At 54.4% G+C, this 26080-nt stretch overlaps 1 protein-coding gene across 4 annotated transcripts; it reads right to left on the bottom strand.

The window, feature by feature from the left end:
* Positions 1-2987: 2987 nt before the first annotated feature.
* On the bottom strand, positions 2988-24723 carry LOC124246298 (angiotensin-converting enzyme). 4 transcript variants are annotated; one of them, XM_046674282.1, is made up of 25 exons: positions 24025-24723; positions 23232-23399; positions 22524-22617; positions 21694-21837; positions 21038-21229; positions 20363-20460; positions 19791-19963; positions 19228-19451; positions 18738-18882; positions 18337-18435; positions 17924-18046; positions 17348-17559; positions 16540-16676; positions 15301-15459; positions 14935-15022; positions 12683-12826; positions 12341-12532; positions 10529-10626; positions 10155-10327; positions 8002-8225; positions 7546-7690; positions 7113-7211; positions 5039-5161; positions 4497-4684; positions 2988-4321 (listed from the first exon to the last, which is right to left on the bottom strand). In XM_046674282.1, exons 1-25 carry the CDS (start codon positions 24292-24294, stop codon positions 4092-4094), a joined length of 3942 nt encoding a protein of 1313 aa, XP_046530238.1. In that variant the 5' UTR covers positions 24295-24723; the 3' UTR covers positions 2988-4091. The 4 variants fall into 4 exon arrangements, with proteins under 4 accessions (XP_046530238.1, XP_046530241.1, XP_046530239.1 ...); XM_046674285.1 differs by having other exon boundaries at positions 23232-23448; positions 24025-24491; XM_046674283.1 differs by lacking the exon at positions 7113-7211 and having other exon boundaries at positions 24025-24722.
* Positions 24724-26080: the final 1357 nt, after the last annotated feature.

Raw genomic sequence — 26080 nt, 5'->3', positions numbered from 1 at the left:
GGTTTGGCTCCAGAGCCTGTGCTAATTACAGACACAATGAATGGAGTAGACCACACCTGAGGAGGGAGCGGTCTTAGAGAAATTGGAAAGAGACTTAAAATACAGGTCTTTATACCATATACAAAAATTAACTCAAAATGCATTAAAGACCTAAACCTAAGAGCTAAGACTATAAAATTCTTCAAAGAAAACAGAGTGTAAGAGCTTTAAGACTGGATTTGGCAATGATTTCTTAGATGTGACACCAAAAACACAGACAACAAAAGAAAAACTAGACAAATTAGATTTAATCAAAATTAAAAACTTTTGTGCATCAAAGGATGCTAACAACAGAGTAAAAAGTCAACCCACAGAATGGGAGTAAATATTTGCAAATCATATATCTGATAAGTGATTAATATCTAGACTATATAAAGAAATCCCCAAACTCAACAATGAAAAAAAAAACAACCCAATTCAAAGATGGGCAAAGGATTTGAATAGACATCTCTTTAAAGATGTTATATAAATGAATAATAAGCACTTGAAGGATACTCGATATCACTAATAGAGAAATGCAAATCAAAACCATGAGATACCACTGGATGACTATTATAAAAAAAAAACCCAGAAAACATCAAGCGTTGGCCAACACGTGGAGAAGTTGAAACCCTTGTGCATTGCTGGTGGGGATATAAAATGGTGCAGTCACTGCGGAAAATAGTATGATGGTTCCTCAGAAAACTATAGAATTACCGTGTGATCCAGAAATTTCAATTTGGGGCATATACTCAAAAGAATTGAAAGCAGGGACTCGAACACATATGATGGTGATGGTTGCACAGCAATATGAAAGTACTCAATACCACTGAACTGTACACTTAAAATGGTTAAAATAGTCCATTTTATGTTATGTATATTTTATCCAAAATTTTTTAAAAATACAGGTCTTTAGAGTGATAAAAGAAGGAACAAGAAATTGTGAAGCAAGAATAGGCTTTTCTGAAAACACAGGAGGTTTGAAAGAAATTGAGATATGGAAATGAAAATTACAGTTATTAAATTGGTAAAACAAAAATCTCGATGGATGGGTTAAGCAGTAGGGTGAAAGGCAGAATTAGAGCCTGAGAAGACACAGCTGGGGAAATTGCCTGGCGCACAGAGCACAGAAAGAGATGAGAAATACGAGCAAGAATTAGGAGACACAGAAGACAAAATAGAAAGCTCCAAGCATAGTCTGTATGAGTCCCTGAAGAGGAGATGGAGAGGATGAAGAAAGGTGACATTCAAGGAGACGATGGCTGAGTGTTTCCAGAACTGGAGAAGGCGGAGTCTCTGGGGTGAACAACTTCATTGCACTCCTAGGAAGAAAACAGTTGATGGTGCAGGAACCATGAGAAAGTTTCTGGAAGGCACGTCAGGAGAGGTGAGCGTTCAATTCAACTCTCAGTGAACTGCTCTGGACCTCTTTCTCTATCTGTCTAGTGAGGGGCTGATCTCGGCTTGACCTTCCAGCTCCCACAGTCTGTGACTGGGGATGTTTGAAATGTGAGACAGATATAAAACAATCTTTATCAGGAGATGATGCATTCATTATAAAGAGAGGAAGCTATTAGGAATTTCTATATTATCTCATTTAATCTTCTCAGCAATCATGAGAGGATTTATAAGAACCATTTCATAGGTGTGAAAATGGAGGCTCAGAAAATGGAAGCAAATTGCTCGAGGTCACATAGATAGTAAGTGCAGAGGTGGGGTGTGACTCAGGCCTAATCCAAAGCCACTGAATTCACTCATGTTTGAGGGGGTGGGCTGGGGTGGAGGGTGGGCAGTTGGAGGAACGGTTGTGTTTAGGAGGAGGTGGAGACAGCAGAGAAGCTGTCCAGCAACCATAACCACCTTTGGCCCACATAGGTAAGAGCTGGTCAGCCAGGAGCCGATGCCTGGCAGGTACAGCTTGGGGAAGGGCTCAGACCTTGGGGCACTGGTACAAAATGCTGGAATGGCCCCTCTTCCCACTGTCACCACCTCCTCTACCTCTGCTATCTTCCAGGTAGACCAGGCCACTCCCTGCTCACCCAATGAGGCAGAAACAGGAGTCTGAACAATTTTAATATTTCAAAAGGCCTACTGGATAAGGCTGGTCAGGCTGACCACAGTGTGAAGTTTCTTCACCCTCATTCTGCAGCTCTGACCTCTGGGTGTTGAATGCTGGTGCCCTCATGCTGCCCGTAAGCTCTGACCGGCAGCATGAACCTTTCCAGTTCACAAGGCTAGGAAAGAGCGTGATGTGACAATGACCTTTGTCTGGCAGACAGAGAGCTTTCAAAACATCAGGCTGTGGAGGGAGTAAGTAAAAAAGTCTTTGGTGGTAGAAGGCTTGGAACTATTTAGACAATATGTTTATAAATTCCATTGTCCTAAGTAATTGTAAACTTCCACCCTCTTGCATATCTCAAATACCTCAACTCCACATCCTGCCCCATGGAACAGGTCCGTACATCCAAGTCTACGTGCAACACACGTACACACAGACATACACACAGACACACGCATGCATACACACACACACACAGATACAGACAGACACAAATACACAGACATACAGATGGACAGACACAGGCACATGCACACACACATAGAGACACAGACACACATAGCAGCTGGAGATTAGGGGGGCAAAAACTGTGGACTAAAGGATATTGGGGGACACAGATTGGGGGCTGGGCCTGCCTGGGGTGAAGACACCAGCAAGGCCGGAAAGAGGCTCAGGGTCCTGACAGAGGGGGCCAGGCTGGCAGTGGAAGCCTCTGGCCCTGGAAAACTGACTGACTCCTGTTTGGCCAGATTCTAGGTTTGGCATTTAAATATCTGGAAAATAGATCTAGTCATATTAACTGGAAAAAGGATACACCTCTGTAAATACAGTGTGATCCCATTTGAAATAAGAGCAGAGAAAAAAAAGACTGGAAAGATAGATACCAGAATGTCAACAGTGCTTATCTCTTGTTGTTGATATAAAGGACTTTTATTTTATTTATAGTTTTTTACAAATTTTCTACAAGAAACATGTAGATAAAAGTTATAAAAATGTCCCTCAAAACGATACTCCCTCGAACCTATATTGGCCTTCCGAGGGAAGACTCAGGGTGAGGGCGTGTGCTGAGGGACGGGCGGGGTGGCCTCTGGCAGTTAATTCCTGCATGGGCACTGGCTACTGTCATGCTCCAGCATTTAGGGCCCTTCTTCAGCTAGGGCGAAGGGACCTGGCCCTGGGCCCCACGGGCAATACTCAAGTGCCTCTGTCCACTTTCACAAGTGGACGCGGAGCTGGTGAGGCAGGAGCCCAGGTGACCATGGGGTGGGTTCTGCACTCTCAGTGAGTCAGGCACTTGCAAGGTGCTCTTGTGCAGGGAACCAGAGGACAGCCAGGAGCCTTCCATTTGGGGGACCCGGCCATTTATGGGAACAGATGGGGCAGGGTGCCAGCATGGGGCAGGTCTCCCAAAGCACATGGAAATGCAAGACCGGAAGCCCAGAAGGTCAACTCCCACTTTGCTTCCCAGAATCCTCCTGGGTTGGTGCCCAGGCTGGGCAGGGGTTGCCAGCCGTGGCAGGACACTGGCGGGCTGCCTGGCCTAGAGGGAAGACAGGAGCAGGCGCTCGGTGGTGCTGGGGCCAGAGCTCTGGGGCATTTTCCCAGGCTCTTCTTGAAGGAGGATAAAGATGCCCAGTAAAGTGACCCACTTGACTGCCAGGAGGTGGGAGAGTGTTCCTGTCCCTGTCCCTGGCTTCTCCGTGAGGGACACAGACTCAGATGGGGAGGACAGGACCTTTAATTGTATTCACAGAGAGACTGGGTGGGGGCTCCATAGTAGGTGGCCTGGTGCCCAGGGACTGGTGAGCAGGAGCTGCCATGGCTCAGGGTCTGGAGGATGGACTCGCAGCACAGGACTGGAGGTGGAGTGGGGAGGAGGGGAGGGGCAGGAGGAGGAGGCAGGAGGGCTGGGAGTGAGCTGAGAGGAGCACCGGGTTCTCGGCCCACCTCATGCCCCCATCCCAGTCTCTCGGTGGTGGACATTTCCCAGCAGGCCTGGCCCAGCCCGGTCATCTCAGGAGCGTCTCAGCTCCACCTCGGAGCCGAACTGGGGCCCACGGTGAGGCTGGCGGAGGCTGTACTGGCGGATGCTGAAGAGCCGCTGGGTGAGACCCAAGGTGGCCACCAGCAGGGCGACGCCCAGGAAGAGCAGCATCCACTGGCCCACGCGGGCCTGCTGCTCCTCCAGGTTCAAGCCCAGGAAGTTGACACGGCCGGTGCCCAGGAAGGAGGCTTCCGAGCGAGCTGGGCAGGGGAAGCAAGGAGAGCAGGGTGGTGGGCAGGGCGGTGGGCAGGGCTGGGGGTCATTTAGACCAGCTTCCCTCTCCTTGCTCTGAGGTCAGACTTGAACATGCCTGAACTGGGGAGGGAGTGGGCTCTGGGGACCAGCCTGGGGCTGAGGTGGGATGGGTGATGGTACCAGAGTTTGGTGTCCAGTTGTACTGTGGCCATCCCAGCTTCTCCCCGTGCCGCCCGTTCTCAGTGAGGAGCCAGTCCAGCAGCGGCTTGAAGTAGTTCATCATGGCTGAGGCTGACATGTTGGGCTGGCCCGTGATTAGCTTCATGGCTTCGGGCCATGGCTTACTGAAGCCCAGCTTCATGGCGTCCCTGGGGGAGCACCAGAGAAGGGAAACCAAGTCAGAAGGACAGGCGAGGAAGCTTACTGTCTCTGCTGCCCCAACCTAATACCCACCCTCCACACCCCATCTCCCAGCCTGAACTTCCCTTTGGGATTGGAAGGGTCTGGGGGTGGGGGTGGGGGAGGGATGACCCAGGTCCAGAGGGCTCTAGTTCCCCACTGGAGATGGCACATCAAGGTGCAGCATAAGCTCCACCTGGGAGTTCCCAGCCTAAGCGCCCAAATGGCAGGTGTTCCCAGAAGAGACCCATTGGGCTCCTCAAGGCTAAGGGGAGTAGGTCAGAGCGTGGAAAACAGTCAAAGGAAGGCCAGAGAAGACTCACGCCAGGCGCTTCCCTGCCTCCTTGGACTGGTAGATGTCACACTTGTGTAGGGGGCCCTTGTGGCCAGCTGCCTGACACAGTGCCTCGTGGAACTGGAACTGGATGACAAAGCTGACAAAGTACCTGCAGTGGTGGGAAGGTGTGGCATGAGTGGGGTGGTTGGAGGGCCCATACCAATGAGCCCCAGCCACCCCTCAACTCCTACCACAGTCAGGAGGTCAAGGTGAGCCCCCCTTGGCCCTCAGAGTCATCAAGGTCCCTTCCACGCCTCCCACTTGCGAGGCTGCCTCCACATCTTGGAAGGGCCTGCTCTGAGGAGCTCTGGGGGTCACTCATGGGTGAGGAGGGTCAGGGCAGAGCCCTTCAAAGATTTGGCAGGCTGCTTTGGAGGCAGTGAGGTCTCTGTCCCTGGGGTATATGCAAGTAGAGGCCCAAAAAGTCACATGTATGTGGCAGGGTGATCTGGGCAAGGAAGCCAGCCCAAACGATCTCCTTCATCCCAAAGCAGCAGGAGTTCTCTGGTAGAAATCTGGCAGTCAAGCCCAAAGCAATCTCTCCAAGTCTGGAAAATTTTGAATGTCCCAAACCAGCAGCACAGGCGTCCCACTTTGAATGTTGGGCACAAGCCAAGTGCCACTGACTTTCCTGGCTTTTCCTAAAAGTGCTTTGCCAAGGCTGCTGGTCAGAATTTGGAATGCATCTCCTTTGCCCACCTTCCTGGGGAATTATCTATGCTAAGCTTGGAAGCTAACCATCACATGGGCCTGGCTTCTGTGTGAAAGTGAGTGTCAGCTTGGAAGCCCAGAAACCAGTCGAGAAGGCAGGTGGAGGCCCTTCCTACAGGTCATCTTGGCGCACTGTCCAATCAGGTCTGTTCCAAGGTGCCTTTGAGTCTCCTTGGTCCCCTGCCCACTACTGCTTTCTGGAGCATCTGAGCCGGCTTTCTCTCTCTTCCTGGACTCTAGGGGACAGAGTTCACCCACCTCACACTTATTAATTAGATTTTGACCAGGTGCTGACATTGTGCCAGGTGCCTGGGTGGAAAGGTGGCCACGGTGGGCATGAGCCCTCCCTCACTGAGCTTCCAGGGACCACACGAGACAAGGGCTAGAGGTGGCCACCGAGCTCTTGGAGCAGCCCTCACTGCCCTCTGTGCCTTCATCACAGAGGGCCTGGGCTATTTGTAGCCTGGGAGCAATGGGAACCCCACCCTGAGGTCTCCCCCGACCCATACCTCCTAGGAGGGCTCCAGATCCTACAGTTACCCTTCCTAGCCCTCAGCAAGTGCTCTCCTGCAGCACACAGAAGGAAAGGGACTGGGCTGGGTACATTCATGCTATGGCTGCATGACTCACAGCACCAGTGTGTTTACGCATTCCATTTAAGAGAGTAATTTAGTAATGGTGGGTTATGGCCACCATTTCCCAAGCACACTATGTACTCTAACTACGCTAAGAAGTAAACTCTTGCAACAATCCTGTGAAACGGGATTTCACAGGTGAGGAAACTGAGGCTCACAGACACTGAAGAATTTGCTCAAGGAAACAAAGTGGTGGAGATCAGATTTGAGCCCAGTTCTCTGTGACCCCAAGCCTGTGACCTCATGCCCCTGACAACACAGCCTCCCTGTCCAACTGGGTCTCTAATCCTAGTTTTGATGTATAGAAGGTCTTCCAGGTACAACTCAAATTATAGCACAGGCAATATGTTCAATATGTAGTACAGGAATCACAACCTTGTTTAAAAAACAAAACCAAACCAAACAGTGCTCAGGTCATGACCTAGCCATGGACATGGTTAATGTTAACAAACCATTAGCCTTGTAACCATTGGCCAATTATAGTGGAGTTTTTGTTTTCAATTGTCTGGAGGGTGGAGGCTCTTGTCATGTCAAAAGAGTGAAGCAATGGTCAGCCTTGGTTGCAGGCAACTGGCCCAGGCACAGTGCGCCATGCAGCTGGGCCCTGCAGGTCGCCCTGATGGGGAACTCCCGACAGGACAGCGATGGCAGTTTGAACACTAAGTAGCAGGCACTGCCCCTCATGGTGCATCCTCCTCCCTTTCCCGTTGTTACCTGATATAAGGCACACTTGAAGGAATGTGGAATTTGGCCCCTGGGTCAAAGTCACCTTGAGACCTGGCTACTGGAGGGCAGAGGCCCTGGTACTTCAGCCTGTCAAGGGGGAAGATACATTGGAGGGAGGGTTTGGGGAGAATCAAGCCAAGAAGAGTTGGTGTTTTTGACTTGAAGGATGGTCCCTGCATCTGGGGCTACACTGGGTACTCCAGATCCCTGCGTGCTGTGCCTCTGTGCACAGTCACCCCCTACATACTCTGTCACTTACATGCACACACATTAAGACCCATGTGCATGTACACACACACACATTTAGATGCCATATACACAGACACACCTACCACGTGCACAAAGACACAGGCACCTGCACACTCACACAGACACCCTCAGAGACTCCCCCACCCACAACCCCACAGGGGCATTCTAGAACCTGAGGCTCCACCATTCCTGGTTGTAATTCTCCTTAGTAATGCTTTTGTCAAACACCCTCCAGCGCCACTGGTCAACAAGGTAGCTGAACGGGATAAAGGCAATCTTGTCGAGTGCCATCTTCATCAGAAAGTTGATATCTTGCTCTGTCAAGGGAAAGGAGCCCAGTTGTCAGATCTACACCTGCCTCCTGCCATGTCCTAGCAGCTCGGCCATGATGGGTGTGTGAAGGGTGGGGAAGGGAGGAGTGGGCTCAACCCCTTTGGGTCCTGTGACCTGCCTCTCAGGATGGTCTGTGGGTTCCATCCTCCCAGCTCACCCTGCTGGTGGCCCCATTATTCACCATTGCTCTGTACCAGCCTCTGCCGGTCACCATTAAGACCCCTCTCCCCATCTCCCAAGATCACTGCCCCTTCTTGATCCCTCCACCCAGCAGGATCTCCCGTTCTTCTCTCACCGTAGCCACCACCCTCGCTACTCAGCAGGTTGATGTTGTATAGGTGCTTGGGGGTAGACACTGAGAGCGCCAGCACGTCCCCAATGGCCTCATGAAAGCCAGGGTTGGCACCCTCCCGGAAGGTCACAGGCAAGTCCTTGTACTGCATGAAATACTGTATGTGGCCTATTTCGTGGTGAGCCACCACCAGGTCCTCCATGTTCACAGCAGTGCACTGCTTGATCCTGGGAACATGGGGGTAGGGAGAGGGTGTTGAAGAGGGCAGTGAGCAGCCCTGGGCAAAGGGAACTGCTGTCCTTACTGCATAAAGAGCAGACCCCCATCACTGCTATATGCAGGGAACACAGCATTATGGGAAGAAACCCAAAAGGAGAAATGGAGTGAGCCTGAGAAAGAGGGAATCTGGGGGTTGGAAGCCCCTAAAGTATGGTCATTCAGGCCATTCTTCTGCCTCCAACTTCCCTAAATAACTCCAGCCCACACTGCCATGTTGCTTTCTGACTGCAAAGTACTTGCTCTCGAGGCATTGGGATACTCACTTTTGGTCAGCGCAGAACTTTCTAGGACGTGAGTCCTATGGTTTCTTGTGTACACATTTTGTTTCTCCCCAAACTTAGGCCTCCTGAAGGAAACAACTGAGCTATTCTGCATCCAATGTGCCCACCACCAGCATGCATATTCACTGCAGGATTTCTTAGGGTCAGGACTGAAATGACATCTGCAGAGCTGTCCAAGCCAGAGGGTCTACCTCCCTCTCCATATTTCCTCATTCTCTTTTGTGAGCCAGTGAAATTCTCCCTTGGATCTAACCAGATCCAGTTGACCTCATTTTTCTGTCATTCTATTAGGAGGGGGAAGAGCGGCCCAGCATCCTGGTTACAATGAGATTGGGGTCTGTTCACCTTCTCCTATGACTCCACATACAAAGGAGGATGCCCACAAGAGCTCTCACCCTTGGATTCTGTCAATGCCCAGCCCTACAGCTGCAGTCAGTCCCATGCCTTTGAAGGAAGGGCCCAAGGCCAGGTGATCCAGTGAACCCTGTCTGATTTGTTCCAGGCTTTCTGTGTCTACTCTTCTCAAAAAAGACATTTCCTCAGCTGTGGCAGATCATCTTTGCCACTTCTCCCAAGAGCTGGGGTGTCCTTTCCCTTCTCTTGAATCTAGCTTGGCCTCGTGACCTGCTTCAGCCAATAAAATGTGGCAGAAGTGACTCTGTGCCAGTTTTAGACTTAGCCTTTAAGAGACTGGCTGCTTCTGCTTTCACCAGGGGGGATGCCAACTTCCAGGTAAGAAATCTGACTGCTTGACTGCCATACTGTGAGGAAGCCCAAGCTAGCCTGGAGAAAGAGATGTCCTACCAACCCCCAGCTGCTCCAGCCATCCCAGCCCAGGGAGCCAACATGTGAGTGAAGAAGTCAACTTGAACATTCCCGCCCCAGCATGCCACATGGAGAAAAACTGAAGAACCCAACCAGTTGCTAGAACCAAGGCCCCGGATGGATGGCCCCATTGAGCCATTTCAGCCATCTCCAGCCAGGAGAGCTACCCCAGCTCAGGTCTCCAACATGCAGAGCAGGAACAAGCCTTTTCCACTGTAATTCCTGAATTCCTGACCCCCACACTCATGAGCATAATCAATGGTTGTTCTATACCATTAAGTTTGGGGCTGGTTTGTCATGCAGCAATAGATAACTGACACAGTCCTCCAATGAAGACAGCTTCTGAGCCTCTGTTACTGGTGAGGGTGGATCTGTGTGAAGCACCCCCCGCCACATGCTCATATGCCTCCCTATGTCAAGGCACATGCACGTGGGGAGAGGACCAGCTGTATGCAGGAGGCACCCTGGAGTGAGGGAAGGCTGGGCAGCTCATACCCAGGACTGGGACCTTGGGCGCTGACCAACTGACCAAGCTGGCAGAGCTGGTCAGCACTCGAGGAAACCCTCACCTAGTGGATGGAGTTCCCCTGCGAGAATCCAATGGGCAAGCTGAGACCAGGCCCAACATTCTTGATCTTCCATCCCAAGCTCTGGCCCCTGCACCTGTTTCTGCTTGCTCTGGCTGAGGGGATGGCAGTGGAGCCTCTACTTGGCTCATATCCTTGTCCACTGGGCTCAGGATAAGACCCCCTAGCTGTAGTCTGGACACACCTGAAGTCTTTGCCATTGTAGAAGTCCCAGGCAGAGGCATGGCATACCACCTCCCGCCCATCAGTTGGCTTCTCTAGCATGGACTTGTTCCAGAACTCAGGGGGCACAGGCAGCAGTCCCAGGGAGGTGAAGAAATTGTCCGCTTCCTCAAACATCCTTCTGGGTGTCCAGCCCTGCAAGCAGAGGGAGGTCTGCCAAAACTGAGGACTATGGGGACAGATTGTGCGGCACAGCTGGGGAGAGTACTGGGAGAGGGCCAAGCTAGAAGGGACTCCTGAATCAGAGGGCCCTCTGCCACCAGGGCGGGGGCCTCTCCTCCCCTGTGCCCTGGGGCCGCTCTGGAGGAGCAGGAGTTCAAGGAGGCTGGTACGGACCTGCTTTATCATGGCTTCTGTGGCATCCATCTTGGGGGCTGAAGGGAAAGGCACCACCAAGTCATAGATGTTGGACCAGGTCTGCGCCCACATGTTCCCTGGAGGTGGGTAGAAGAGACAGATGTTACTACTTAGGCTCAGCACCACAACACAGGGTGAGGGAACCAGATCCCAGTCTTGCTAATCACAATGGCGTCTTTTGAGCACCTACTGTTTGCAAATTGTGCTGGGCATTTGACATACACTGTCATCAGTCTGCACATCCAGCCCACAAGGTCATTACTGTCCTGACTCACAGGTGAGAACTTTGCTGGCCATCAGGGAGTCAAGGTGGTCCTCACTGTCCATGAGCATTGAAGACTGAAATGATTCACATCTGTGTAAGCCTCAGGTCCCTGGAACATCTATGCACACATGGCCACAACTTATTGAGAATTAAGTAACCCACCTGGGGGCCCACGGCTCCTAAGCGAGGAGGCTGTTGTTTGAATGCAGGCAGGCAGGCTGCACTCCTGACCAGCTACCGCTGTGTCCCCTCCACATCCCTGAGAGTGGTTTATGTGGTCACCTGACAAGAACTACCCTCCTTCAGGAGAGGTTGATGCTTCTCCATTTAGGGTAAGAGAAGAGAGCCCAGTTCCCCAGGAGTGGAGAAAAAGAAGATATTCTGAGTGAGTGGAAAAGTCTAGAAATAGATTTGGAGTAGAGAGTCTTTTATAGCCAAAGGAGATTAAGTTTGAGCTGACATCAGGTGCAGTCTAAAGTAGAAACCAGTGAGAGTTAAGAATGAATGAGCAAGAAAGCATGAGTGAGCCAGTGCCTGGCCACACCCATCGCCAGCAGCTGAGTTCTAAGGCCGAGCTCTGGCCCAGCTCCAGGGCCACCGGGGCACATTGCTTCCCCTCCTGGGGTCTGTGTTTCTCAGTCATCAAGCTGATGCCACTCTGATGTTCTTTAGTCTCACCAGAGAGGGAGCAAGGATGGTTCGTCAATTGGGCTGCAAAGACCCTCCAGGCTGTGTGAGAACTAGACCCAAATCTGCACCAGCTTCTGGGGTCTCCCTAGTGATTTGTAAATGCTCTGTGGCCCCATCTGGGCTCTCGGCTCACAGTGACAAGCCCCCCAGGAATATGTTCCCAATGGCCTGACAGGGACAGAGACCTGGTAGCCTCTACTTTGCTCCAGCCCCTACATCCCTTATTGTCTTCCACTGCCCACTCCATGTATTCAAGGCACCAGAGTTCACAATCTCTGCAAAGCGAGGGTCCAAAAGGTGAGATGCATCTACACTCTCAGGACTATTCTCTGTTCTCCTAACTCCCATAGCCTGAACATTCTGTCTGCCATTCCCTGCTTCCCTGCCACTACTTTTTCCATCTGTCAGAACCTCTCATCTTTCAAGGCTCTGATTACATGCCACCTCTTGGGGAGGCCTCACCTCCTATGCACAGCCCCTTCCTCACGCTCCTATACCATGCTGCCTTGAGCTGTGATGAATGATGTGGTCTCCCTGTGACAAGATTATGAACTTCCCCCACATTGCCCCAGCCATGATGACTTGCACAATGTGGATCTGTAGCAAAAGAGGCACCAGATGCAAACAGGAGGCTCGTCTCCCAGCATCCAGCCCCCACCCCACTCCAGCTTTGGCAACATTCTCTCCAGGCTCAAGTCTTCTCAGCATTCCAGCTGGAAGTGCCATCCGCAGACCCTTCCCAGCCTGTTCTCCACCCTCTGGCCAGCCCTGGCCCCATCCTCCTCATATTGGGGTCTGCCTTCATCCCTTCCTCAAGGCCCAGCACTTGTCCTCACCCAGGAGATGAGCTGGAATGGGGCCCTCCAGGTTGACGTGTTGTGGCCCGTAGTGGCGGTGCAGGGCCCGGCGCACGTAGGCGTGCAGGTTCAGGTAGAGCGGCTGCAGCTCCTGGTAGAGCTGCTCCAGGTCTTGCTCCAGGGACGGCATCTCGTACATAGATCTCCACGAGTCCCCTGCGTCTACGTAGCCTGCAGAGGGGGACACAGCCAGGCTCTCTGAACACCCTCTGCCTCCTTCAGGGACCTCCCTCTCACCAGGCTTAGGGTCTCTAAGGACCTCTCTGAGGGCCCCAGTGGGGCTAGGACCACAGAGCCAGTGATGCCAGCCGAGGGACTCACCATTGAGCCGGGCAGCCTTGTTGAAGAGCTCCACGTATTTTGGAAAAAAAGGGAGGATGGACCTCCCCACATTGTCTCGCCAGCCCTGCCATGCCCACAACAGTTCTTCATATTTCCGGGATGTGGCCATCAGATTCGTCAGATCTGGGGGGCAGAGGTTGAATGGCTTAAGCCGCCAGCCCTTGGCTCACCTCCCACCTCCTTCAGAGATGGAATAAAACTGGTGAGATCACGTAAAAGGGACAGTACAGGCAGCAAGTCTGCTGAAATAGGAGAAAGGGTGGGACCCTTTCTACAGGGGCTCCCGGAGGCCAGGTGGGGGCTCAGCACTGCACGCACGTGCCCTCAGGCGATCATGGGATTTTAACAGCCCTGTGAGGGATGTGATTGTTTCCCTGTGAGCAGTTTGGTGACATGGCTGGGTCCCCCACGAAGTGGCTGAACTGGATCACAAACCAAAGGCCAGACCCCAAAGCTGCTGCTCCCTACTCATTCCCTCCTCGCCCCGTCCCTGGGAGAAAGGGCCTGAAGTGCAAAAGATCTGAGTTCCTGTTCTAGTCTCCCACTGACACCAAAATCACCTTGCAAGTCATGGACTTCTCTTTCCCTGTCTATAAAATGGGATAATGCCACCCTCACAGTGGGGTGAAGATTGAACAGGAGCATGAAGCGCCTGAGCAGGGAGTGTGCCTTGTTCATCTCTGTGTTCCCACAGGGCCCAGGGCATCTTTCACAACCTGCAACCAAACCGACTGAATAAAACAATAGCTGTGAAAACCAAGTACAGAGAACCATCCACGCATTGCCAGGGAGCCAGCAAGCCCGGGTCTGCGTCCTGTCGGAGCCACTGCCTACGTGAGTGGCCTCCTTGATTATGGACTGTATGGAGCTGACATCCACCTCACAGAGCTGGGATAAGGATGATGTGAGCTCGTGTTTTGATTCTGAAGCTCCACACAGACCAATGGTGGCGTCCCTTCCTGTCTGGCCCCGGCCTGAGAAGGAAGACTGTTGATGGCTTTGGGCCCTGCACACCTCAGTGACCTGTGCTCACTCTCCTTATTTCGGAACATGCCACGTAATATCTACTTTTCATAGAGAAAGTACATTCAAATTAATTTTGTTTAGAAAACAATGTATTTTGAGAATTTCGCATCTGTCCTTTGCTGATGTGAGTGTTCTGTTTTTCTGGGTGCTTCTTATTTTCACTAATGGAAGTGACCTGATGGCCCAGCCCTGGATTAAGGGACTGACTGAGGGGCGCTGAAAGCCACACTCCCTTTAATGCTCTTAATCCATTAACACACATTCGCACACACATGCATGTGCACACCACTTGCACACAGGCACACACATGCAGACACACACACATACACACACACATATACAAGCAAATGCCCCCCCAACACTTTGCGTGCCTACCCACATCCACAACCCGTAGGCCAAACCCTGTCCCAGGAAAACTTTCTCTCTCCTGTTTATTTTCCATTTCCCTTCTATTTGTCATTGTCCTAATGTGGGAGTTGGGCGCAGGGCCAGGAAGAGACTGTTTCTGGATAGAGATCCCTCAGGGAGAATGTTTATGCCTCTGGCTCTCCAAGCCTGGGAAGGGCAGGTCAGGAGGGAGGAGGGGCTGTATCTGTGTGCAGGGACTTGAGTGTCAAGGGTGAGCTCTCTCAAAGGGGAGAAGGTAAGAAGGCCCAGCCAGTGGGGAGAGAGAGGACAAGCAGGAGCCAGTCCCTCCTTCCAGCAGGAAGTGGTGGTGGAGGGAGTGAAGCTGAATGGCATGGATGTGGCTTCTGTAGGCTGTGGCTTCAATTTATGGTGGGGTATGAAGGGGCCAGAGAAGGTGGGAAAGACAGGATTGGAGGGAGCATGGAAGGGAGGTGCCTAGAGTTACTAGCTTTATTTGGGACTCCAAGCCCTTGAAAGACAAATCTGAGAGACAAATTTGAGATACCTGCTGCTCTGCAGGGTATGGCACAGGGAGGAAAAGAGAAGGGGAGAGCCTAGAGGCCACGGAGAGGGAGCAGATGGGCGGGTCCAAAGGAGGGGCAGTGGATTAGGGCAGAGACGAAGCAGGGGCTGCTTCTAAGTGGTGGCAGAGAAGCCCCACTGGTGGAAAACAGGGAAGTGAGTTTCCTGGGCATGCCGACCGAACGAGTGAAGACCGCCTGACTCCCCTTGCATGGGCCAGCCCCCCTGACGCTGGGCAACCCCAGCCCCTCCTCTCATTGCCCTCGTGCGCTCACCAGGCTCTAGCTGTAGACAAGTGCCATTGGCGAGGCACACAGAGGCCACGCTGTAAGTAGTTTCCATGTCCAGCAGGATCTTGTTGTACTGCAGGAGGAAGAAGAGAGGCAGCAGGCTGCACCCCTTTGCCACCTGCTACCCAGGCACCATTGCAGAGCAGGGCTGTGGATTTGGGGGAGCATGTTCCCAAAGCTGCTGCCTTCTCAGTAATTCTGGAGGTGTATATCAGCATGGCAGATGTCATGACTTGACAAATTGAGGAAGAGGAAGCAGCATGAAGGCTGGACCCTATACGGGGCTCACTCGAGCTAGGACCTGGTCCTGATTTTGGATCCTCCACTCCCTCTTCCCCTCAAACCACACACCTCCTGCAGCTCCTTGACAGGCAGTGCTGCCCGCTCTAGGTCCTGAATCTTCTTTATCATCCGCTTCATGGTGGTATTCTGGAAGTTGGTCACATCAAACTGCCTGGCCCAGGTGCCATACTTGACAGTGTGGTTTGCCATCTGTATGTTCTGCTGCAGCTGAAGGCACAGGGGAAACCATGTCATGAGGCCCAGGAGCTTTGGAGAGGCCTCTGAGGAGGAGGTGCCATGGGGAGCTGAGGGGACTAGGGGTGGTGGTGCAGGGGGCAGATTTATCAAGTTGCCGTCTTTGCCTGTAAAGACCCTGTTCAACCTGAAATGTCTGTAATGTTCTGAATGCAGTACAGGGCCCTCAACAGATGCCCACAGCAGAGTAAGTCATATCCAGGGACAGAGAGCAGGAAGCCCATCCCGTATCTTAAAGGCTGTTAGGGTGGAGGCATCTTGGTATTAGCTCTGTGCCTCTTTGAGCCTCATGGTCCACTCTGTAAATGAGAGTAAGACCACCAGTTTTGCAAGGCTGTTGAGGAATAAATGAGGCAACAGATGTAAAGGGCCAAGGAACAGGGGCCAGCACACAGTGCTCTTTAAGAAATGTTAGTTCTCTGTGGCTCCTCTTGATATAATCTGCACTCACAGGTGGGGAATGGGGCTGAAGGGGAAGTATACTCTCGCTATGGTGGCACATGGGGGCTTTCAACCTTTTCAAAACCAACTTTAGCATCCCCCCCTTTTTTTTTTTTTTGAGGAAGACTGGCCCTGAGCTAACATCTGTGCCGATCTTCCTCTACTTTATATGTGGGACGCCTACCACAGCATGGCGTGCCAAGCAGTGCTATGTCCGCACCTGGGATCCGAACCAGTGAACCCTGGGCCACTGAAGCGGAACGTGCGCACTCAACTGCTGCACCCTTGAGCCGACCCCTGCATCACTTATTTATGTACCATTTATTCCGTTATTAACAATAGATTGATTATTAATGAAAGACAACTTGTTCAGGCATTGAGTATATGCCCACTCAAATCTGAAATAGATATTGTTTTAAGTATTCCATTTGGATTTTTCACAAATTCCGACAGCCTCCCCCCACGGAGGTAACCCCAAGGGAAGGAGGGAAAGAGGGGGGCAGCCTGCTCTGCCTCGGGTTTTGGAGGATTGGTTGCTGGGCGGAGCACGTGTGTGAGCTGGGTGTGTGCTTGTGCATGTGCACGGGTGTGGAGTACAGAGAGGGCCCCTACCAGGATCTTGCTGGCCTCTGTGGTGATGTTAACATTGTAGTTCCAGTTGGCCTCGGCATATTCGTTCCACACCACTTGGGATCTCCGGTCATATTCCTCCACAAACTTGCTGGCCTCAGCCTCATCACTCACCAGCTCTGTGGGACAGAGAGGAGGGAAACAGACAGGTCCCCCTTGCTCCCTCCTGTGGTTTGGCCCGAATCCCACTGCCACCCCTGCCTCCCCACCTGCCGTGCCCCTGCTGGTCCCCCCTGCCGTGCCCCTGCTGGTCCCACTTGGGCTCTGGGTTGTCTGGCGACTGGCTGTTCCCTGGCTGGTGGTTGTCTGATGGGTTGTTGTCTGGCTGCTGATTGTTGCCTGGCTGGTTGTTCCCTGGTTGATCGTCACCTGGCTGGTGGCCTCCTGGCTGGGGACCAGTAGTGGGTACCCACAGCAAAGCACGAGGAAGAGGAGGCTGGGCAGTCCTGGAGCAGCCCGACGTTTGCCCATGGCCGCAGGAGAGCAGAGCCCTGCAGCCACCACTCCCTGGCCAATAAAAGAGGAGCCTGCAGTGTGACCTCATAAAGCAGTGTGGCCAGACAGCCTGTCCCTGCGGGCCTCAGATCTGGGCATACCCTCTCTAGGATTCTGGGGAAAAGACATTCCCATCTCTCCCCCAGGGCCCTGCTGATGAGCTCAGAGGGCTGCCTGGCCCTCCAGGGCAGGGTACCAGGGCCCAGCTGGGAGGAGCTGATGGGGAACCTGGGTCCAGAGCCCAGAATTGAGAACTCGCCTTAGTGCCCCAACCCACCCTCCCTCAGGGCTTTACCAATGCTCTCTGGGTAATTGTTGGGCATCGGTGGGTACCACTGATACTCTGGCCAGCCTAGGACCTCGTCATTCTGCTGGTTCTGCTCCTGTAGCCACTGGCTGACCGGCCGGAAGTAGTTGAGCAGTGGCTGAGCGTCCAGGGCATCTGAGCCAATCATATCCTTCAGCACCTCTTGCCAGGGCCGTGAGGAGCCTGCCTGCAGCAACTCCCTGTCAGGCAGAGTGGTCACTGTGGGCACAGGAGTCTCAGGCTGGGGTTCACTACTGGCCCCCTGGCCCACTTGCCCTACCTCCAGCCATTTCTTCCCCCCACTGGACGCAAGAGCAGCAGCATTAAGACTCTGGGGCCTAGGATCCCTGTGAAGGGGCCAGGGGACATTTGTCTTGCCCCATGACAGCCAGAAGTCCCATTCCATAAATATTTGATGAGAGAAAGAAAGGGCGGGAGGGAAGAAAATCACTCTCCCCCATCTGGCCCCATGTGCTCCCACTGGAGCAGCCAGGTGTCTTCCAGACATGGCCTTCTCCAGCCTTTCCCCTCACCCTCCACTTGCCCTCCCTTCCCCCCACACACCGGAGCTTGGCCCCCGCCTGGGTGGACTGGTAGATGTCACACTGGTGCAGTGGGCCCTGGTGGCCTGCCTCCTTGCACAGGGCTTGATGGAACTGGAACTGCAGGATAAAACTCACAAAGTACCTGCAGGCACAGAGCAGACATTAGAGGGGATAGTGGGGGTCCCTTGCCCAGGCACCATGCAGCTTCCCATGGGACAGAAGCCCAACCAGGGGCTGCCTCGGCAGAGAAGGGAGAACCAAGCCTGGCTCAGGAGAGAGGCCCGCTGGAATTCCAGGCCCTGGGTGGGTGGGGGGTGGGGCGTCCAGAAGAGTATGGAGACAAGCCCTGGGAATGGGAGGACCACAATCAGAGTAGGGTGCAGGGGACTAAAGCTGTGACAGAACTGAGGGGCAGGAAGGCAGCAATAGTACCTGATGTACGGTGTCACATTTGGGACATGAAACTTTGCTCCAGCATCAAAGTGGGTTTCGTTTCGGAGAACTGGAGGACAGATCCCCTGATATTTGGTTCTAGAAGAGGATGGTTAAATTGTCTTAGGACCTAAGGGTTGCACACAGGCTGATTTAGCTTTTGCAGAAAAAGCTGCTAAGCAGGCATTCCCACCCAGCCATCCCTTTTCCATGCTGGTGAATTGGGGAAGACTTCCTGGAGGAGGGAGTTTTAGGAAAGAAAGAAGAATGTGATGGGTAAAAGGATGGAGGCATTATTAAGGAGGAGGGGACTGGGACTGACTGAGGCAGGAGGCTCCTGGTTGCCCAGGAGGGTGGGAGGGCCATTGGGGTTAGGTCCTTCCTGATCCCTCTTTGCTCACCGAAGATACCACCAGTCAAAGTTGTAGCGGGAAGGGGGGGTACGCCCACTAAAGACCCCCCAACGCCATTGGTCCACCAAGTAGCCAAACGGCAGGAAGGCAATTTTTTCCAGTGCCATCTTTAACAAGTAATTGATGTCGCTTTCTGTCAGGAGACGAGATGAGAAGAGAGGTCAGAAGGAGAAGGGAGTCCAGCTAGGATAGGGTGGGCCTGGGGAGGATCCAGCAGGAGGTGAGGCTGGGCAGATGCAGAGAAGGGAAGGCTGGCCTTCGAGACCATGGGGCCCTGCTTGGAACAGGGCCCTTGGGCAGTGCTGAGTTGGGACTCAGGGTGGGCTGTTGGGCTCCGGGTGGGTCCCCAAGTCTGCCTGACCTGGGGCAGTGAGGCAGAAACAAGAAAGGCAGATTGGAGTAGAGGTAAGTGGAGTCCTGCTGTGGGATCGAGTGGGGTTTGGGTGGTACTGGGCTGGGTCCTCTCCACATCCCATACCCGTGTCATTGGTGACACGGTCCAGCAAGCCAATTTTGTACAGATGTGTAGGGGTGGAGACAGACAGTGCTAGCACATCTCCGATGGCCTCGTGGAAGCCAGGATTGGCGCCTTGGCGCAGGGAGACGGGCTGGTCCTTGTACTGCAAGTAGTACTGCACGTGGCCCATCTCGTGGTGCACCGTGGACAGCTGCTCTAGAGTGACCCGTGTGCACTGCTTGATCCTGGGGTGGGTAGAGGGTGAGGGTGAGAGTAAAGGACAGGCAGGCCAGGGACCAGAGCATGGGGAGGCTGGTGCCTGAGGGAAAGGGGCAAGGAGCTGGAAGAAACATATAAATCCTTTACCCTGCCCCAGCCCACACTCAGGCCTTTCCCCTCCATTCCCCGGGTGGAGTTGACTACCTGTCAAAGTTCCCGAGGGAAGGCAACCTAATGGCAGGCCTGGCATAGACCCAGCCCCCCAGCCAGTGTCGGGGCTGGGGTAGAGGTAGGCCTGGGAACTGGCCTCTCTGGCTGCCCACTCTTCCCAGAGCCTCAGAACCCTCCTCCTCCCGTGTCTAGACCTGAAGTCTTTTCTGTTGTAGAAGTCCCAGGCAGAAGCGTGGCAAACCACTTCACGCCCGTCGCTTGGTTTCTCCAGCATAGATTCTGCCCAAAACTCAGGAGGCATGGGCAAGAGCCCCAGGGAAGTGAAGAATTCCTCGGCCACCCAGAACATGTGCGTAGCATTCCAGCCCTGGTGGTGGGGTGAGAGTACAGGTCAGGGACCAGCTGCTGGGAGCTCACTGTGGCTGCCCTGGGGGCAGGTTTGGGGTCCCCCACCCAGGTTAGCTCCCTGCCTGTGAAGGGCATCTCTGCTCTGTGGCCTCCCTTTCCAGAGGTAGGGCCCCTACTGACCACAGAAGTGGACTGCTGCTCACATCCCACCAGGGGGTCCTAAAGAGAGGGGTTGACACCTCACCAAGGACTCAGACCCCAGCTCACTGCTTGTACACGCACTCCAGGCTGCTGCTCTATAGAATGGGAGGGACCGAGATCCCTACCCGACACATCTCCCTTACGTGACTTCTTCCCACCCGTCTCCCGTGCCTGATTCCCTCCTGTTGCTCCCACCTTGGCCTGATCCTGAGCTTACCTTCTGCACCATAGCACTGGTAACGTCGAGATTGGGCTTGTCAGGGAAAGGCACCACCATGTCGTAGATGTTGTCCCAGCTCTGAGCCCACATGTCCCCTAGACAGAGGAGGGGAGCCAGACAGCTTGGCTCCCTGCCCAGCCAGCACCTGGTTCCCCATGCCTGTCACTGAACAGCACCTTGGGCCCCAAGGCACTCTAGGGCAGCAGCCTGCTGGGCTGGCTGATACCAGGAATCTCACACATCAGTCCCATCCACACCCTTGAGTGCTCTGTGTTCCCGAGGGCTGGCAGAGGCCAGTGTGAGCCCAAGAGCTCCTTTCGGATGGTGCTGGGGTCCCTGCCTCTCAACCCTGAGGCTGGGTGACAGGGCTTGCTTCCTGGGGGCATAAGAGAGGATTATTACTCCTCCTCCAATGTGTCCTTCAGCGTGACTTCTAGCTCCGCCTTTTACTAGTTCTTTGCTCTCTGTCAAGTCAATTCCACTCCCTAAGCCTTAGGGTACCCATCTGAAGAATAGGAACAATGACGATGAGATGGATCGCCTGTTTTATGGTGGTGGTGGATGAGCTACATGGGCTCATGTGTGTGGAAGCGAACAGTGCAGGGCTCTGAAATGTGCGACATGGTGAGGACAATCCCTGGGAAACATGCAGAGGCAAGGCCATGTCCTTACCCAGCAAGTGAGCAGGGATGGGTCCCCTGAGGTTGATGTATCTGTCCCCGTACCGGCGGTGCAGTGCGCGGCGGACGTAGGCATGCAGGTTGAGGTAGAGGGGCTCTAATTGATGGTAGAGGTGCTCCAGATCCTCCATGAAGGTGGGCGACTCATACCAGGAACGCCAGTAGGCCCCTGTGTCTGAGAAGCCTAGCAGGGGGTGGTGTTGGGGTGCAGCTCAGGCCCAAGGCGCTGGCACCTCCGCCTACCGGCTGCTACTTTGCCATTCTCCTGGCTCGGTGTGTGTGGATATGCCAGCTAGCTGGAAAGGATGGCTTGGGGGTTGTCACTCTACAGTTTTCTAACTAAGGGTTGCTCCATCTCCAGCTAAATAGATCCTGGAGAGCACGAGAGGCAAAGATGAGTGCTAGGGCTGGGAGGAGTGCCACGAGGGGCAGTATGAGGGCAAGACAGTAGCCTGGTGGAAGGCAGACGGGCTCAAGCCCAGTTCCACCATCCACTACTGTGCGACGTTGGGCCAGTGTATGAGATCATCATAACAGCTGCCCTGTCAGCCTCAGGGGTTGGGGCTCAGGGGAGACAGTGGATGGGAGAGCATCTTGGTAGCTGGTGAGGGTGGCACCCAGACAAGGGAAGGAGCAGGGCATGCTCACCATCCAGCTTGTAGGCCTCATTGCTGAGGGCAGTGAAGTCCTGGTACAGGGGTTTCAGCGGGATGCCCACAGTGTTGTGCCAGCCTTCCCAGGCATAGAGCAGCAAGGCATAGCTTCGAGAGACAGCCAGGATGTTGGTGAGCTCTGAGACATGGGTGAGCAAGGTCAGTTAGGAGACTTCTCTGTTGAAGTTATAACAGCCTTCACCAGAGCTCCCACACTGGTCCTCACCATCTCCACCTGCTTCTTCAACATCATGATACCCCCAAAGTCAAGGGCAACCTTTAAGCTGGGTAGGATGGGCTGGGAGAGCTATATAAAGCCAGCACCCAGGCAGGGTCCTTGTCCCCAGGAGACTGATGATCTAAGGTGGTCGACACAAGACATCCAGAGACCAAAACCCAGACAGACCCTTCATGGCTCATTGGATGGAGTGCCTGACCTCAAGGCTGCCTGGTAAATGGGGCTTGGGATGTGGGGGGAGAGGAAGAAAGTATAAGGGAAGCCACGAGGGGTCTAAGGCCTGTGGAGGCCTCTTGGGGAGAATGAGGACCCATGAAACAGAGGACTAAGCAGCCAGGAGAAAGGCTAGTGGTGAGGGGAGAGGTCAAAGCACACATGGGGCTGAGGCTAGGGGCTGGAGATTCTGGAAATCAGTTTGCCAGGAGAAGCAGGGCCGTGGGGGCATCTGATAGTCCAGCCCCAGTGGGAGGTCAGTGCCTTGCCACTGCCTCCACAGTCCCTCCTGATAAACATGTCATCCTCCTGGGTGCAGCAACACGATGGGGAAGGGTAGGAAGCCCCAGCAGACAGTAGCGACAGGGCAGTACCTGGGTCCAGGGACCAGCAGGTGGCAGTCTTGTTGGGGTAGCAGACCTTGGCAGTGGAGTAGATCCTGTTCATGTTGCTTAGCAGAGAGTTGTACTGGGGAGTTACAGTCGAGAAAATGTTAGCAATGAACCCCCAGAGGGAATCTGGCCACCCTTCCTCTTTTTGCTGAGCGGAAAATGAGGCCAGGAGAGAGGATGTGGCTTGGACAAGGCCACTCAGTGGCACTCAGAGCACTTCTGATCACTAATGCACTGATTCCACTCTGATGGAGGCAGCCGGTGGAGATGGAAACAAGTGTCCTGAGAGTCAGGGATGAGGGTTCAAGTCTGAGCCCAGCCACCACCTGGCAGTGAGGGTAAATCCCTCTTATTCCCTGGCCTTGATGGCTTCTCAGTCCTTCTCAATTTTTCTAAGGAAGCCCACAAACAAAACTGGCCTATGGAGAAATTTTGAAAACCCCTGTTTCATCTTTTACCGTTTACTTGAATTTTCTTTGTACTCCTTAACACCTGCTTTAATATAAAGTAACATCCCACCCCATCTCCAAGCAAAATCAATGCTCAGGAAGCCATTCTATGCCTGCCCAACAGTCAGGACCCCTACAGATCCCAGGGTCCCTCCCTGGCAGGCTCCACCGTCATCACAGTGGGGTACTAGGAGGCACCCCGGCCACTTCTGCCTCCATCCCTCAGGTCTACCGGGCCCACCTGCTGCCGCTTCTTCAGGGGCAGGTTGGCAGGGCCCAGGATGCGCACACCACTGATGACCCTCCGCAATATCGGGTCGGTGAAGTTCTGCCAGATTGGGTCGTACAGCTCCTTGCACTTCTGGCCCCAGACCTCGGCAAACTCCTGGTTGAGCAAGGCTGCGTCCTCCTGTGGGCACCAGGAGGGCAGGGGAGGGTGTGTAGGGGGGGTCACGACGCTGGGGGAGAGGAGAAAGGCCAAGGGCTCCTGAAAACTGGGGATTGTGGGAGAATTGCTCCCTCCTCCTGGGACCTGGGGGTCAGGAACTGGGGGAATCTGTCTCAGGGGGCGGTGGAGCAGAAACTGCAGCCAGAAGAGGCAGGGGGAGGAGAGAGTGGAAAGATAGTGATGAATGGTGACCGGAACAGTGAGAGAGGGGTAGGTAGCGGCCAGAGAGGACGAGGGCCCAAAGCAGACCGGGCACCCTCAGCGAAGGCTGCCGCTGACCCAGCCCGATGTCATCCCTGGGCGCTGCCACCTGGGGGCACTCGGTGTCAGAGGAGCCAGCCTCATCCCTTCGGTTCCTATATTGGGCACAGACCATGAGCCCAGCACCGTGCTAAGGCACCTACTGCCGGTCTGATGGGGCGGGATGGGGGGAGTCCCGTTGGCTCCACCGGGTCCCCACGGCTCAGGGGCCCGGGGCGTGCGGCCAGCGGTGATTACCCGCCCCCCAGCACCCGGCCACGGGCCTGTGATTGGGCGCCCGGGCCCCGCCCCCGCCCCTGCCCCTGCCCCGGGCCCGCGCGCCCACCTGGCGCCGCGCGTTCTCCTGGGTGATGTTGGTGACGTACGCCCAGCTGGCGGCCGAGCTCTGGAACAGCACCTGCTCGGCGCTCGAGTTGAAGCTCTGCGCGAAGAGCTGCGCCCCGGCCTCGTCCGCGGTAAAGTTTCCGGGCTGCAGCGCGGGGTCGAGTGCCAGGGTGGGCGGCGGCGGCGGCAGCAGCAGCGGCAGCAGCAGCAGCAGCGGCGGCAGCGGTGGCGGCGGTGGCTCCGGCCCCCGGCGGCCCGACGCGGCCCCCATGGCGCGGTGCGCGGCGCGCGGTGCTGCCCCTTCTCCCGCGCCGCGTCCGCCCTGCGGATTATAAAACCCGGCGGCCGCCGCCGCCTTCCGACACACCCCCACCTCCCCGCCCCGCCGCGCTTCCTTCTCGGCTGCAAAGTCCCCCGGCAGCGCGGGCCTAACGGAGCGGGGCGGGGACCGACGCTTCCCGGCCCGCCCGGGGAGGAGCTGAGGTGTCCCCCTGCGACATGCAGCCCAGGGGTGGCGGATGGGGCTTAGGTCAGGCTCTCACAGAGGAAGCTAGAAAGGGGGACCCCCCCCCACACACACACACCCACCTCCGAAGCTGAGGGACCCAACAGTTTTCTGGAACACCCACGCCTGCCCATCGTGCCCTCTCCTCGCTGTCACACGGCCTCGGCGCAGGGATCTGGAAGCCCAGCAGTCTCAGACGCTCAGTCTTCCGGCCTCACCGCCCCAGGCCTCTCTTGACTCCTGAGCGGCAAGGTGGGGAGCTGTCCACAGCACCGCTGGTGCAGCTGGGATAGGGTTAATGATCAGTCACCCGTCCCGCTTCTTCACTAGGCCTTGGGGGAGGAGTGTGGCCTGCGCGGGATGGGGCAGCGGGTTGGGGCAGAGTTTAGGCTTCGGCAGGCAGGCGCCCAGGGGAGGTGCTGCAGAGATGCTCAGAGCCCTCGGCTCACCTCAGGACTGGGTAGGGGGCTACCAGGAAAGGGGGAAAGAATGGAGGGGCTGTTGAGGGCGAGCATAGAGGCACTGGAGCGCTGGCACACCTGCCCTCTTCCCACTGGGGACACAAACTGTCAGTCGCTCATGCAGAAACAACCACACGGGTTTGCAGCCTTTGAAAGCTACAAAGATGAGCCTAGAGAGGAGAACAGCCCCCTCATTTGACAGATGAAATTAAAGACTCAGACAGGCTTGCCCCAAGTCACCGCAGGACTCCACACTCTCCATCAGTCTTTTCCTGTCTCATTCATGTGTCCCTCCAAATGACAAGCACGGGGGAGGGAGGACAGTGGCATCCTCTTGAGGTAGTTGTGGAGGCTGAGGGTCCTCCCATAACTCCTCAGCACCATGGTGTCTGTCCCCAGAGGTGGGAGAACCCTACACCCTAGCAGACACCCTGACAAGGGTATGGAAGGGGACAATGGAAGAAGTGGAGGAAGCAGATGGAAGAAGCTGGGCAGAAGAAGCAGGGCAGGAGCCAGTGACAGTTGCTAGGGAGTCCCCCCCACATTCAGCTGCTTGGGGCCAGTTGGGAATCAAGTGGACTCTTGGGTATCTGTGCATGGGATGGTGCCTGCGGCTGAGAGACACACAGGCTCACCTGCTGTATGGAGTGTGTGCAGGAGGCTGTGTGAGCTTAGTACCCCAGTGATTGTGCTGAGTTGTCAGATGACATGCTGCCAGGGAGCAGTGTGGAGGAGGATGGGGGTAGAGGTGGGGACAAAGGTGGCTGCCTCAGCCCTAGGAGCAGGGGGAGGCCGGGCATTGTCAGTATTGTCATTAAGCATGGTGGAGGGGGAATGTTCATTGCAGCATTATTTACAGTAGCCAAGACATGGAAGCAACCTAAGTGCCCATCAACAGACGAATGGATAAAGAAGATGTGATATATATATATACAATGGAATACTACTCAGCTGTGAAACAGAACAAAATCATTCCATTTGCAATAACATGGATGGACCTTGAGGGAATTATGTTAAGTGAAATAAGCCAGTTAGAGAAGGATAATCTGTGTATGACTCCACTCATATGAGGAATTTAAAATTATGGACTA

Source organism: Equus quagga, chromosome 11, assembly GCF_021613505.1.
Source record: "Equus quagga isolate Etosha38 chromosome 11, UCLA_HA_Equagga_1.0, whole genome shotgun sequence".
In the NCBI taxonomy this organism is placed as follows: Eukaryota; Metazoa; Chordata; class Mammalia; order Perissodactyla; family Equidae; genus Equus; species Equus quagga.
This window is presented reverse-complemented; position numbering and strand designations above follow the sequence as displayed.